At 36.6% G+C, this 14029-nt stretch overlaps 1 protein-coding gene across 6 annotated transcripts in view; it reads left to right on the top strand.

Annotated features, from left to right (window-relative positions):
• MLLT10 (MLLT10, histone lysine methyltransferase DOT1L cofactor) overlaps nt 1-14029 on the top strand; it is a 208028-nt gene that overhangs the window by 70391 nt on the left and 123608 nt on the right. For all 6 annotated transcript variants that reach the window (XR_003514201.1, XR_003514200.1, XM_027559995.1 and 3 more), the window contains exon 5: nt 3350-3459. Coding sequence is in view for 4 of the 6 variants with exons in the window: in XM_027559995.1 (XP_027415796.1) it covers nt 3350-3459 (110 nt within the window). In the remaining 2 variants the exon portion in view is untranslated. The remainder of the gene's footprint in view (nt 1-3349; nt 3460-14029) is intronic.

Genomic DNA, 14029 nt, shown 5'->3' with positions numbered 1-14029 from the left:
GAGTTATTTCTCCACTGATCTCCTGTAGCATATTGGGCACCTACCAACCTGGGGAGTTCCTCTTTCAGTATCCTGTCATTTTGCCTTTTCATACTGTTCATGGGGTTCTCAAGGTGGTTCTCTGAAGTGGTTTGCCATTCCCTTCTCCAGTGGACCACATTCTGTCAGACCTCTCCACCATGACCCATCTGTCTTGGGTGGCCCCACATGGCATGGCTTAGTTTGATTGAGTTAGGCAAGGCTGTGGTCCTTTTGATCAGATTGGCTAGTTCACTGTGGCTCAGATCATGAACTCCTTATTGCCAAATTCAGACTTAAATTGAAGAAAGTTTGGAAAACTACTAGACCATTCAGGTATGACCTAAATCAAATCCCTTATGATTATACAGTGGAAGTGAGAAATAGATTTAAGGGACTAGATCTGATAGACAGCCTGATGAACTATGGATGGAGGTTCGTGACATTGTACAGGAGACAGGTATCGAGCCCATCCCTGTGGAAGAGAAATGCAAAAAAGCAAAATGGCTGTCTGAGGAGGCCTTACAAATAGCTGTGAAAAGACAAGCAAAAAGCAAAGGAGAAAATGAAAGATACAAGCATCTGAATGCAGAGTTCCAAAGAATAGCAAGGAGAGATAAGAAAGCCTTCCTCTGTGATCAATGCAAAGAAATAAAGGAAAACAAACAGAAAGGGAAAGACCAGAGATCTCTTCAAGAAAATTAGAGATAGCAAGGGAACATTTCATGCAAAGATGGGCTTGATAAAGGACAGAAATGGTATGGACCTAACAGAAGCAGAAGATATTAAGAGGTGGTAAGAATACACAGAAGAACTGTACAAGAAAGATCTTCACGACCAAGATAATCATGATGATGTGATCACTGACCTAGAGCCAGACATACTGGAATGTGAAGTCAAGTGGGCCTTAGAAAGCATCACTATGAACAAAGCTAGTGGAGGTAATGGAATTCCAGTTGAGCTATTTCAAATCCTGAAAGATGATATTGTGGAAAGTGCTGCACTCAATATGCCAGCAAATTTGGAAAACTCAGCAGTGGCAACAGGACTGGAAAAGGTCAGTTTTCATTCCAGTCCCAAAGAAAGGCAATGCCAAAGAATGCTCAAACTACTGCACATTTGCACTCATTTCACACGCTAGTAAAGTAACGCTCAAAATTCTCCAAGCCAGGCTTCGGCAATCCATGAACTTTGAACTTCCAGATGTTCAGGTTGGTTTTAGAAAAGGCAGAGGAACCAGAGATCAAATTGCCAACATCTGCTGGATCATAGAAAAAGCAAGAGAGTTCCAGAAAAACATCTATTTCTGCTTTATTGACTGTGCCAAAGTCTTTGACTGTGTGGATGACAATCAACTGTGGAAAATTCTGGAAGAGATGGGAATACCAGACCACCTGACCTGCCTCTTGAGAAATCTGTATGCTGGTCAGGAAGCAACAGTTAGAACTGGACATGGAACAACAGACTGGTTCCAAATAGGAAAATGAGTTTGTCAAAGCTGTATATTGTCACCCTGCTTAATTAACTTCTATGCAGAGTACATCATGAGAAACGCTGGGCTGGAAGAAGCACAAGCTAGAATCAAGATTGCCGGGAGAAATATCAGTAACCTCAAATATGCAGATGACACCACCCTTATGGCAGAAAGTGAAGAGGAACTAAAGAGCCTCTTGATGAAAGTGAAAGAGGAGAGTGAAAAAGTTGGCTTAAAGCTCAACATTCAGAAAATGAAGATCATGGCATCTGGTCCCATTACTTCATGGGAAATAGATGGGGAAACAGTGGAAACAGTGTCAGACTTTATTTTTTTGGGCTCCAAAATCACTGCAGATGGTGATTGCAGCCATGAAATTAAAAGACGCTTACTGCTTAGAAGGAAAGCTATGACCAACCTAGATAGCATATTAAAAAGCAGAGATATTACTTTACTGACAAAGGTCCGTCTAGTCAAGGCTATGGTTTTTCCAGTGGTCATGTATGAATGTGAGAGTTGGACTGTGAAGAAAGTTGAGTGCCGAAGAATTGATGCTTTTGAACTGTGGTGTTGGAGAAGACTCTTGAGAGTCCCTTGGAATGCTAGGAGATCCGACGAGTCCATCCTAAATGAGACCAGTACTGGGTACTCATTGGAAGGACTGATGCTGAGGCTTGAAACTACAATACTTGGCCACCTCACGCAAAGAGTTGACTCATTGGCAAAGACCCTGATGCCGGGAGGGATTGGGAGCAGGAGGACAAGGGGACGACAGTGGATAAGATATCTGGATGGCATCACCGACTCGATGCACATGAGTTTGGGTGAACTCCGGGAGTTGGTGATGAACAGGGAGGCCTGGCGTGCTGCAATTCATGGGGTCGCAAAGAATCGAACACGACTGAGTGACTGAACTGAACTGACTGAGTCACATTTTGAAAACTTGAGAGAAGCAACATTTAAGATCAATTATTTGAAGTGAAATATTAAAATAGTAAAACAATGAATGTTAGTATTTAAAATATTAACGTTAGTATGGCAGTTACAAATTTAATATTGACATTTAACATTTAAAGTATTTAAGTTTTTATTTTAGGTTTTCAGCTGTAAAACTGCATACTTTTTGTGGTTCTCAGAGAGAGTATTGATCTGAATTATTTAGTTTACTCTTATAAAATCTGTCAGTGCCGGCATCTGAATTTTAAAGTGTTTCCCTTGGGGAGTTCCCTGGTGGCCCCGTGGTTAGGATTCTGGGCTTTCACTGCCATGGCTCGGGTTGAGTCAGTCCCTGGTCCGGGAACTGAGATCCCAGATAAATGGGTGCAGCAGCCAAAAAAAAAAAAGTTTCCCTTCATTTGTGTTACTGCACACAGTAACTGCGGAAATGACTAAGAGTCTTTTATCAGTATTGGTGTAAGTATTAGTAGTGCGAATTTTCGGAGAAGGCAATGGCACCCCACTCCAGCACTCTTGCCTGGAAAATCCCATGAACAGAGGAGCCTGGTGGGCTGCAGTCTATGGGGTCGCTAAGAGTTGGACACGACTGAGCGACTTCACTTTCACTTTTCACTTTCATGCATTGGAGAAGGAAATGGCAACCCACTCCAGTGTTCTTGCCTGGAGAATCCTAGGGATGGGGGAGCCTGGTGGGCTGCTATCTATGGGATCGCACGGAGTCGGACATGACTGAAGCGACTTAGCAGCAGCAGCAGCAGCAGCAGCGCCAATTTTTAATGTTTTTTGTTGTGTTTGCTTAAATGGGCATTTAAGGGATCTGTTCAGAAAGTTAATAATTTATGTTTTAAAAACCTTTGTTGCAACTGGAGAATGACATTATTTTTACTTACTTATTTTTAGGTTGGGCTCATGTGGTTTGTGCCCTGTATATACCAGAGGTACAGTTTGCCAATGTTTCTACAATGGAACCAATTGTTTTACAGTCTGTTCCACATGATCGTTATAATAAGGTACAGTATATATTATTTTATTGATGTTTGAATATAACTCTTTGTTTTAATACTGGTAAATGTAAAGGAATTGTTAAATTTTGTCTTATTATAGCCCTTCATTAAAAAATTTAAATGCCTCCATTGATTTGGAAAAAATATAATTACTGTGGTAAAGTACAGTTATTAAAATATGTTACTAAAGTCACAGGAGTATAAAACAAATGCATACAAGCAAAGCTATATTACCTTTTATATTAACCTAGGTATTTAAGGTCCTAACATTTTAATCCTTACAGATTGTTCTTTAAGAATTACTGACTTAAAGAAAAACAAAAAACTAATTATTGACTTTTGTGTTTTTTCAGACATTAAGGCTGTATTAAATTTTAATTAATCATTATTTGACATAATTTCATTATGGTGATACACATCCTGTTTTTAAAAATAATCCTATCACAGAATATTATTTATTCATCTCTCCAAATGATTTTTTTGCTCTCAAGACAGTATTCTTTTTTTTCTGCCCTTAAAAATAATCTTAATGTTGGCTTTTTCTCTTATATCTTTTTCTTAATTTAGTACATTTATATTATTGTTTCATTCTCTTACATATTGGATTATTATTTTTTTAATTACCACCTGTGCCTTTATACATACCATTATAATTGTTAACTGAAGGTACTTGTTGATTTATTTCATCTGTGGAGAAAGGGTCATGGTAGCCAATGCCAAGATTTCAAAATATTAAACATTTTGTAATGTAGATTATTAATATTTATTTGGAAAATGCAGAGAAATAGAAAAATGTAGGACAAAACTCATGTAAAATCTTTCTATTAAGATCTTCCTAGATTTATTTTTGTTTGCATTTTACAAATAGTAAATACTTCTAGTTGACTAATCACGTTAGTGGTACGTGAGATTGTACATAATCTTGTGTCCTGTTAAATGCACTGTGTATTACCAGTAGGACAATCTTTGCTATTCTTTTTAGTGAAAAGTATTGCAGTTTTTGAATGATTTTCTTTCCATCTTGATAACATTAAATATTTTGAAGTTTTTTTTAGAAAACGTTATTCATATTTGTTAATTGACCTTGAATAGCTCTTTGTTCATTTTAATATTGTAATGTTTTAATTTTTTCTTACAAAATGTTTTTTATACTGAAGATAATTATTCTTTTTTCTTACATACTTGCTGTCTGTGCTTTTGCCCAGAATTTAATATTTGCTTTTTAAGTTTTATTTTGTATTTATGATTGTCATTATTTTTGGTATTCTAGAATGTTAATTTTTTCTAGTTTTAAGTTTAAAATTTTTTTTATAATTTACACAACTACTGTTTATTGTTTCTGCCTTTGTTGCTACACAGAATCTTTCTCTAAAGTATAACTATTTTATACTATATATTTCCTATAAAGAAGGACTTTCTTCTGCATGACCAGAATACACCCATCAGAATCAGGAAATTAACATTTATGTGTTATTTGTCTAATCCAGAAATGTCATCATTATTTGTCTAATTTTCATTCATATTTTTTGTTTTCCCAGTAGAGTCTTTTCCTAGCAAAAAGATCACAGTTTGCTTTTTGTCCCTTAAGTCTCCTGACTTACATTAACTTTGGTACTTCTGAAGATTATTTGTAGAGTAGTTTTTAATAATGTTTCCTCATTGTTAAATTAAGATTATGTGTTTTTGGCAGGAATGTCACAGAGTTGATGCTGTGTTCTTCTCATTGCATCCTGTCAGGTGGTACATGATTTCAGTTTTTCCCAATACTGGTGATGTTACCTTGGTCACTTGGTTGAGGTGGTGTCTGCAAGATTTGTCCACTGGGAGGTTAATGTTTATTTCCATGATAATTAGTAAGCATTTTATAGTGAAGTACTTTGTGTGTAAATACCTTGTTTCTTTTGCCTTTTATTCACTAATTTTAGCATCCACTGTTATTTCTTTGATTAATGAATCTTTTACCATGATTGATGGCAAGTGGTGGTATTCTAATTCCATCGTTTACATTCATCAGTTGGCATTCCATTTTAAGGAGACGCTTTCATCACTTCCCAATTATTTATATCAGTATGGACTAGTAACGACTTACGTGTTACTGTTTTGTTTTAATGGGTATTCCCCATCACTGTCATTTATTGTGATGCTTATGTTGTCTCAGGTTTGGTCAGTGGCATCCCTTCAGGCTCTCCTGTGTCTTTTGACTTCTTTCTGTCATTCTCTGAGGACTTCTTTACTTCTGATGTGACGGTATATTCTAGGCTCATCTTGTAACCATTGCTTTCTTAGTCCTCGAATAACTGTTTCTCAGAGAAGTTTTGAATCCTTTTAGGTAAGAGTTGTATTTAGAAATGGAAGAGGACATTAGATGTGCTCACTGTTACTAGGATGTTGCTGTTTTCAGGCCCTCTCAGTGGGTATAGATGCAGAGATACACACACATTCACATCTATATCTTCTTTATGGTTTGAAGTAGATGAGGTCCCATAGATAGTTTTGATTAGTATGTGGATATATGTACATACACACATATCTAAATGTATTTCTGTGTCTGTCTATTTATGTATCCAACCATCAACTCCTAAGAATTTCTAAGTAATTTCCCTAAACCTGATCCAACAACACAGGGTTCATTTTAATTTTCGTTTTGTTTTTATGACTCTCATGTGAGACAGTGAGAAACCTGACTCCTTTTATCCTCAATATATTTATTTGATTATTCTCTTTTATTAACAAGCCATCCCATAATACAGAGGCCATCCTAACTTTGTTTAGGCTCAAACCTCACTCTGGGTTGCTGCTGATTCCCTGCATGGCTGCCTTTTTTCTTTTTAAACCAATTTGAGGGTTTAATGCTCAGCTTCAGTCCACAACTCCCCTCTTTCCCTTCCATGGTTGGTTTCCTCACTTTGCACAGGTTCCGACAACTCATTCTGACACTATTTCCACCCCTATCCCCAACACTTTCATGAGAACCACTCCTACTGGGGCTCTGATACTAGAGTTGGGCTGTCCCTTCCTTTGCAGGGTAGATGCTGCCATGCTTCACCCCACCTCATGGCTTTAAGACGTAAGTATTCAAGGAGCATAGAAAGTATTCAAGGGAGTATAGAAAGAAGAATGAATTATTTAGATACAAATCTTCTATCCAGTTAGGTTAATTTTAGAATATGCTGAGATATATGGCTAACTTTTCCCCCTCCCGCATGGTTTAGTCAGCTTTTTCAGCACTACATTTTGCACAGTGATTTGGAATACTGTTTGAATGATTATTCAATTCTTGGCTTTTCCTGACTTCTTTTGTACCCCTGATCTATCTTTGTCGTCTTATTCTAGTAGCACACTATTTTAATTTACTATGGCTTTAAATACATGTTGGTACACAGTAGAACAAATATTACCATGGATATATTTTTTTAGATGAACATTAGGACTAATAATACAATTTTGATTTTATTTGTGTTACAGTGAAACATTTTAGGGGAGAATTGATCTTTTTGCAATGTTGAATCTCCCCTTCCAGAAGTACGGCATCTCTCCCTGTCAAATATTTTTCCTTTTTGTAGTTTTCCTTAAAGGTAGTTGCTACATACGTTTCTTGGATTTTTATGGTTGTTGGTCTGTATGGTGGTGGTTTAGTTGCCAAGTCATGATTGACTCTGCGACTGCATGATCTGTAGTATAGTAAACCTTAAAAACAATAATATCCAGTTCATGAATATTTAGTATGGTTAATAGGGGCCATGTAATTCTGAAATGATAGAAACAATTGGAAAATGGTTTGTTGAGTTTGGAAGACATCAGCCTTATTTTTGTGGCCATGCCACATGGCCCGTGGAATCTTAGTTCCCCAACCAGGGACTGAACTCGTGCTGTAGCAGTGAAAGTGCCAAATCGTAACCTCCGGACTGCCTGGCACTCCCTTGGAAGTTACCAGTCCTTAATGTGTAGTGGTAAAGGATAATGTAGAGATTATTTTTAAATGTATTGGCCACTTAAAATGGACCTGCTTTGCATGTACTAGATCCTAAGAGTTGTGTAAGACAAATAGTTTATCTACATGTGACACTTAGACAGTCAATTAAATATATAACTACAGTGTACGAAAATAATAATGATAGTTTACAAATAATGGAACAGCTGAGTGAAGTATTATAGAACATAATGAAAGGAGGTATTATTTTTGTCTAAGGAATTGAGTAAGGCACACAAAGATATTATAAGGTCTATGCATAATAATAGGGCATTTGACCTTGGAAGAAAGAATCAAATAATAATTTTAGAGAAAGTAACATAAACTAGAGTAATAGGTGCAAAGAGATGATGCTAATAATAGTTCAGAGAATTTATCATAATCAGTGCAAAGAATAATAAATAATCCTGGAACATTGTGAGATTTAGAAGGGAAATAAAAAGATTTCTAGACTTACCTGTGTAGTATATCCACTTGCAGATGATTCACCGTGTCAATTTATGTTGCTAAATTTTACCACATGTCAATAAAACAGAGTGGCCAGTTTCTTCTGAACCATTTGTCATCAGATTCTTGTTATTTTTTGACCTCTCATATTTTCTTGTATCAGTTCCTCATTTCACTGACACATTTTGTTAAAAAACATAAATGGCATGTTACCTTTAATTACCTTTCACTAATTTTTAAGAAATGAGAAGATTGGGACAACATAGGGATTTGGGACGTTTTTTGGGTGAGACTTGTGTTCTTTAGAGTCAGAAAGCTTTTAGTTTAGAAAGCTGCAATTTCCATAGAGAGTAGTTGGCACATGATATGTGTATCCTGAATTTATTCTCTTGAATAGTTTTTATTTATTGAATGGCCATGAAGGATTGAGGGTTTATAAGTTTAGGAAGGATCATAACAGACCAACCAAACAAACCAAAACCACCATAAAAAGCAGTGTCATTGAATTATAAGAAGATAACAGTAGAGGAAAACTTAGAAATTGCTGACTCTGCTTCCATTTATCTTTTTTCCAAAGGATTAGTGGTAGATAGCTGTTTTTTATTTTGTATTGGGGTATAACCAGTTAACAGTGTTGTGATATTTTCAGATGAACAAATGAAGGGACTCAGCCATACATATGTGGATAGCTGTTAAGAGAAGTGTTTGTTTTGTTTTTCTTGAAGTATAGTTGATGTACAAAGTTGTGTTAGTTTCAGGTGTTCAGAAAAGTGATTCAGTTTATAATTCAGTGATTCAGTTTATAATGATTCAGTGATTCAGTTATTTATAACACATAAATATATATATACTTTTTCAGATTCCTTTATATTGTAGGTTATTAAAGATATGAATATAGTTCCCTGTGCTATATAGTAGGCCTTGTTGTTTACCTATTTTATATATAGTAGTATGTATATATTACTCTCAGATTCCAAATTTATCCCACCATTCCCCTTTTGGTAACCATTGATTTGTTTTCTATGTCTATGAATCTGTTTCTCTTTTTAAATAAGTTCATTTGTATCATTTTTTTTTTAGATTCCACATGTAAGTGATATATTTCTTTTTTTTAAATGACTTATTCCACTTAGCATGATAATATCTAGGTCCATCCATGTTGCTCTAGATGGTGTTATTTCATTCTTTTTAATGACTGATATTCCGTTGTGTACACACACACACACACACACACACACACACGGTGTTATTTCCTTCTTTTTAATGACTGATATTCCATCGTGCACACAAACACACCCACACACCATGTGTTTTTTAATCTGTTTATCTGTTGATGGACATTTAGGTTTCTTCCATGTCCTGGCTATTGTAAATAGTGCTGCTTAGAACATAGGCGATCATATATCTTTTCATATGATAGCTTTTTTTTGTTTGTTTTTTGTTTTAAACCTCCATAATGTTTTCCATAGTGGCTACATCAGTTTACATTTGCACCAACATTAAGTACCCTATCTCTCGTATCCAGGCTGCTTTGTGACTTGCTTTGGCTAATAAAATGCAGTGACAGTGACATTGTGTGACCTCTCTTTCTGGCTTGATGATCTGTTTCCTGAACCCATTGGGGTATCCCTGCCCGTTTGTATTCCTCTAATGATACCTTTAGGTTGAGAGCTGGAGTATTGGGTGATTGTGTGCCACAGAGGTTGGTTTCTTTATGTGTTCTTCTTTTTGCCACACTTTAGTCCCCCCCACTGCCCCCACCCCGTTAGTGCTAGATTGCTGTGGTTTATGATTTGATGTTCTGGGCTTTTGATTTCTTTGTTGTTTTGGTCCAGACTCTTGGCGGGGGGGGGGGGGGGGGCGGGGGGGGGGCAGCGGTGCTTCTGTATACCTGGACCTCAGGGTTTTACCATTTTATTGCCTCTTCCCTTTGTTTTACATCTCTAGAAGGACTTGTGAGGGAGAAGCTTCCTGCCTCTCCTAAATGCAAGAAGATCTCTGATGATGTGTTAACAGAGCCTGGGGTCAGGAATTTTTCTTGTGCCTTGTTCAGGGGTAATTTTTCTTCTCTGTCTTCCTAACCATCATGAGTCTACTCATGCCCTGGGTGTGACAGGGTTTGCTGCCAATCCCCCAGATGCTCAGGGCTTTTGAAAGGAGTGTCTGGTCAAGAGGTGGGATTTCATGTCTTTCCCTCAGTGGCACCTAATCTTGTCCTTTATGCCTGCACAACCAAGAGAGATTCTTTCTGATTGTTTTGCCTCCTTGCTTCCAGTTTTCCCTAAGAGCTTCTTGTGAGTCTTCCTGGAATAGAGCCTGTGAGTGGGTGTTAACTCCTGTCTGTGGCTCCACTGATTATTGCAGTAACCCATAATCAGCCTTTAGCAGTTTGTTAAAATTTTAGCTGATTTATTAGCTGCACCTCTTCCTCCACATCTTCTTTCATTGCCATATTATTATTGGATAGTCTCCGAATGTCTTGTGGTTTTCAGGTGGCTGAAGAGAAGGCGTCCCCTTTTAGGCTAATTGGTTGCCTTTGCAACTGCAAATCTTTCATAGTTTCAAGAAAAGTTGTGATTTTTAAATAATTTAAAATGGCTTTTTCTTAATAGATTTGGAGTGATGTTCTCTCTCAGCTCTCTAGTTTTTAGGTAGACTTGGAATCTGGCCTTAAATCCTTTTGATATATGAACATTGGTTCTCTTATTAAAAATGTTAGGTCAAACTATGACCTTTTTCCTTACTTAAAATGAAAACTTTTAGGCTATGAATTTGCCTCTGATTATAACTTTGTTCACATACTTGATATTTAGGTGTATTTTTGTTTTTTGGGATTATTTTCTCAATAATTCTTCATAATTTCTCTTCTCAATCCAACAGCTATTTAATGAGAAAATAAAAACTTTCAAGTCACTTTTTTCCTACTTTATGTGTTTTGGAAGCTCTTGTTTGTTGCATATACATATGCTTATAATTGTTACATCCTTTTTATTAATATAGAATCTCTCAAAGACCATTTTTTATCTCATATAATGAACCTCTTCAGCTGTGTGTTTGGTTGCCTTTTGCATGGTGTATCTTTTTTACATCCTTTTACTTGTAACTTTCTTGTGTCTTCAAACCTAAAGTATGTATCCTGTAGGCAGCATATGGAACTTTTTTTTAAATCCAGTTTATCAGTCTCTGCCTTTATCAGTCTCTTCATATTCAGTGCTGTTAATATGGTTGGGTTTCCATCTTCCATTGTACTTTTAAATTATATTTTCTTGGATTATTTTCTTAGTGGTTGCTCTTGGGTTTATAGTATTCATCTTAATTTATAGAATCTGCTTAACCTTCAGTAAGATATAAAAGATTCATGGCATTTATTTTGTTTCTTTCCTCCCCACTTTTGTGTTATTACTATTATAGACATTTTGTCTCTATATAATAGTACACGCCCCAAAATAGTTAAAATTATTGCTCTATATAATCTTACACGTTTTAAAGAAACTAAGAGAAGACGCCCACAAATACATTTATAGAGTGTTTGTTTTTTTGTTTACCATTTTTGTTTCTCTTAATTTCTTCTTATGGGTTCTAGTTACCATCTGATGTTATTTCCTTACTCTAGAATAGCTGTATTCCCATTCTCTTTCATTGTGTTGTCTTTGTCACATATATTACATTTCTATATGTTATAGTGCCAACAGTATAATTTATGGACATTATTCTAGGTAATTGCTTTTTAAGTTAACAAAGTGAGAAAGAAATATCTGTGTTTTTCTTAAAAGGTAAGGCTCACTCTGTGGATGGCTCTGAAAGCTCTGCAGTGTCACTGCAGTCTCCATTCCTTCACAGTCCATATTCATTCCTGCCAGTGCTTGCCTTCAGGGTGTAATGGTCCACAGCTGCCTGTGTGAATGACCATGTGCCATTTTGAAACATCAGTAATGTAAAAATGTATTGAGTCCTTATTGAGCTTCAGTCCCCAGAGTTTTCTTTTGCTGTTTTTAGTTAAGTTCCTATGTATAGGGTGATAAACTGTGCCCTGGAACAGAGAAAGTCCACTGAGAAAAGGAGATTTTGACCCAGTGGAAAATTCTGAATATGTTCATTATCCACAAACAGTGGATTTTATTGGTTAAAAAAAAGTACTGTCTTTATCATCTCCTACAGAACTCTTTCTGTGTGTTTTTAAATTGGTCTATATGTGTGTTTTAAAAATCTCAGCTTTATTGAGGTGTAAGTGATTGGAGTTCTTTGTTTTTATATGTACATTGCAGTGGTTGTCTAGTGTCACTTGATTTTAGCTTAAGGTTTTTCTTTTTGTAGTTCTTGTTACTCAGATTTGGGGAAACAAAGTATCTCAGTTTTTTGGGGTCTGAGAATATTGTTGTTATTTTATCTTTATTTCTGCAATGTAGCTTTTTCTGGATATGGGATTCTTGTTCTTTGAGCATTTTAAATGTTATTCCACTGCTTTCTGTCTCCCATTTTATTTCTAATAAGACCTCAGGTTTCCTTGTATGTGATGAGCCATTTCCCCCATTTTGCTTTCAGGAGTTTATTATTTTTGCCTTTCATTAATTTGAATATGGATCTGTTTGTGTTTATCCTATATGGAGTTTGCAGAGCTTTTTGGATGTGTTGGTTATTGTTTTTCATCAAATTTGGAAAGTTTTCAGCTATTATTTCTTCAGATACAGTTTATGTCTCTTTCTTTTCCCTCATAATTTTCTCCTTAACCATTTGTTAATGCAGTTAATGGTGTAGCATATTTCTCTGAAACTGTTCTTTAGGTGGTATTATCGAAAACATCTGTTTTTTTAGATTGTATAATCTCTGTTGATCTGTTTTTAAAGTTATTGATTCTTTCCCTACTGCCAATAAAAATCTACTGCTTTTAGTGAGTTTTAAACTCAAGAATTCTATTGATTATTGGTCTTTGTCGCCTAGGTCCAACATCTTGACTCCCCTTAAAGGCAGTTACCATTGCCTACTTTTTTTTTTCCTGTGACTGAGTCATACTTTTTCTTTTCATGTCTTATAATTTTTTTTTTTTAAATTAAGCATGTTAGGTAATGTAGCCACTCTAGAAAATGATTCTTCCTTCTCCCTGTGGGGACAGAACCTCTGCACTAGTGCTTTCTCTGAAGCTGGGGGTGGAGACAGCACCCTGCTTCTGCTGGACAGACACCTGTACTCTGAAAGGTCCTGGCAGGAGGGAAGGGTATAAGTAGCCCAGCTCGTCCCTCCTAGCATGTAGCTTCCATTCAGCAAGCAAGCTGATAGAACACTGGAAATCTTGGCCTGTTGTTAGGGTTGGGAGCCTATGAGTAGGACCTATCAGGATGAATAGTGGTATGAGAGTCACTGGAGACCTGACCCTCCTTGGAGAAAACTCTAGTCTTGGATAGGGGAGAAGGGGAGCCCTCACCTTCTTGACAGCACTACCCAGAAAGGAACTACCATCACAGGGAGCCATGGGGGTGAGGGTGGTAATGGGGAAAGATCATGGCTCAAGTGCCACAGGATGCTCACTGTTCTTAATGAGATTTAGTAGATTGTCTTTGATAAAATATCCTGCCGCATGCCATTTAGACAGTTTTCAGAGACTTTAAGTTGACATACAGTATTGTACAGGTGCAGATATACACGATAGTGGCATAATTTTTAGAGGTTATTTTCCATTATAGTTATTATAAAATATTAGTTATCATCCCTGTGTTGTACTGTATATCCTTGTAGCTGATTCTAGATGGCACAATGGTAAAGCATCTGCCTGTCAGTGCAGGAGACGTGAGTGATGTAGATTCAATACCTGGGTTGGGAAGTTCCCTTGGAATAGGAAATGGCAACCCACTCTATTATTCTTGCCTGGAAAATTCCATGGATAGAGGAGCCTGGTGGGCTACAATCCATGTGGTAGTAAAGAGTTGGACATGACTGAGCACACACACACTCAGGTGCAGCTTATTCTATACAGAGTTTATAAGTGGTTCTTTTTCACCTATGAAGTATTTAATTCACTGAGGAGGGGATCCCTGGACTTCTTCACTCTGCTGTTCCATATGTCTGGAAGGCCTAACTCCTTAAAAGTAAAATCCGTCATAATTTTTAGTTTTATTGAATGGTCAAATGATGATGTCTTTTCACTGTCAACTGTTTTGGAAGTTA

Source organism: Bos indicus x Bos taurus, chromosome 13 (assembly GCF_003369695.1).
Source record: "Bos indicus x Bos taurus breed Angus x Brahman F1 hybrid chromosome 13, Bos_hybrid_MaternalHap_v2.0, whole genome shotgun sequence".
NCBI classification, from domain to species: domain Eukaryota; kingdom Metazoa; phylum Chordata; class Mammalia; order Artiodactyla; family Bovidae; genus Bos; species Bos indicus x Bos taurus.
This window is presented reverse-complemented; position numbering and strand designations above follow the sequence as displayed.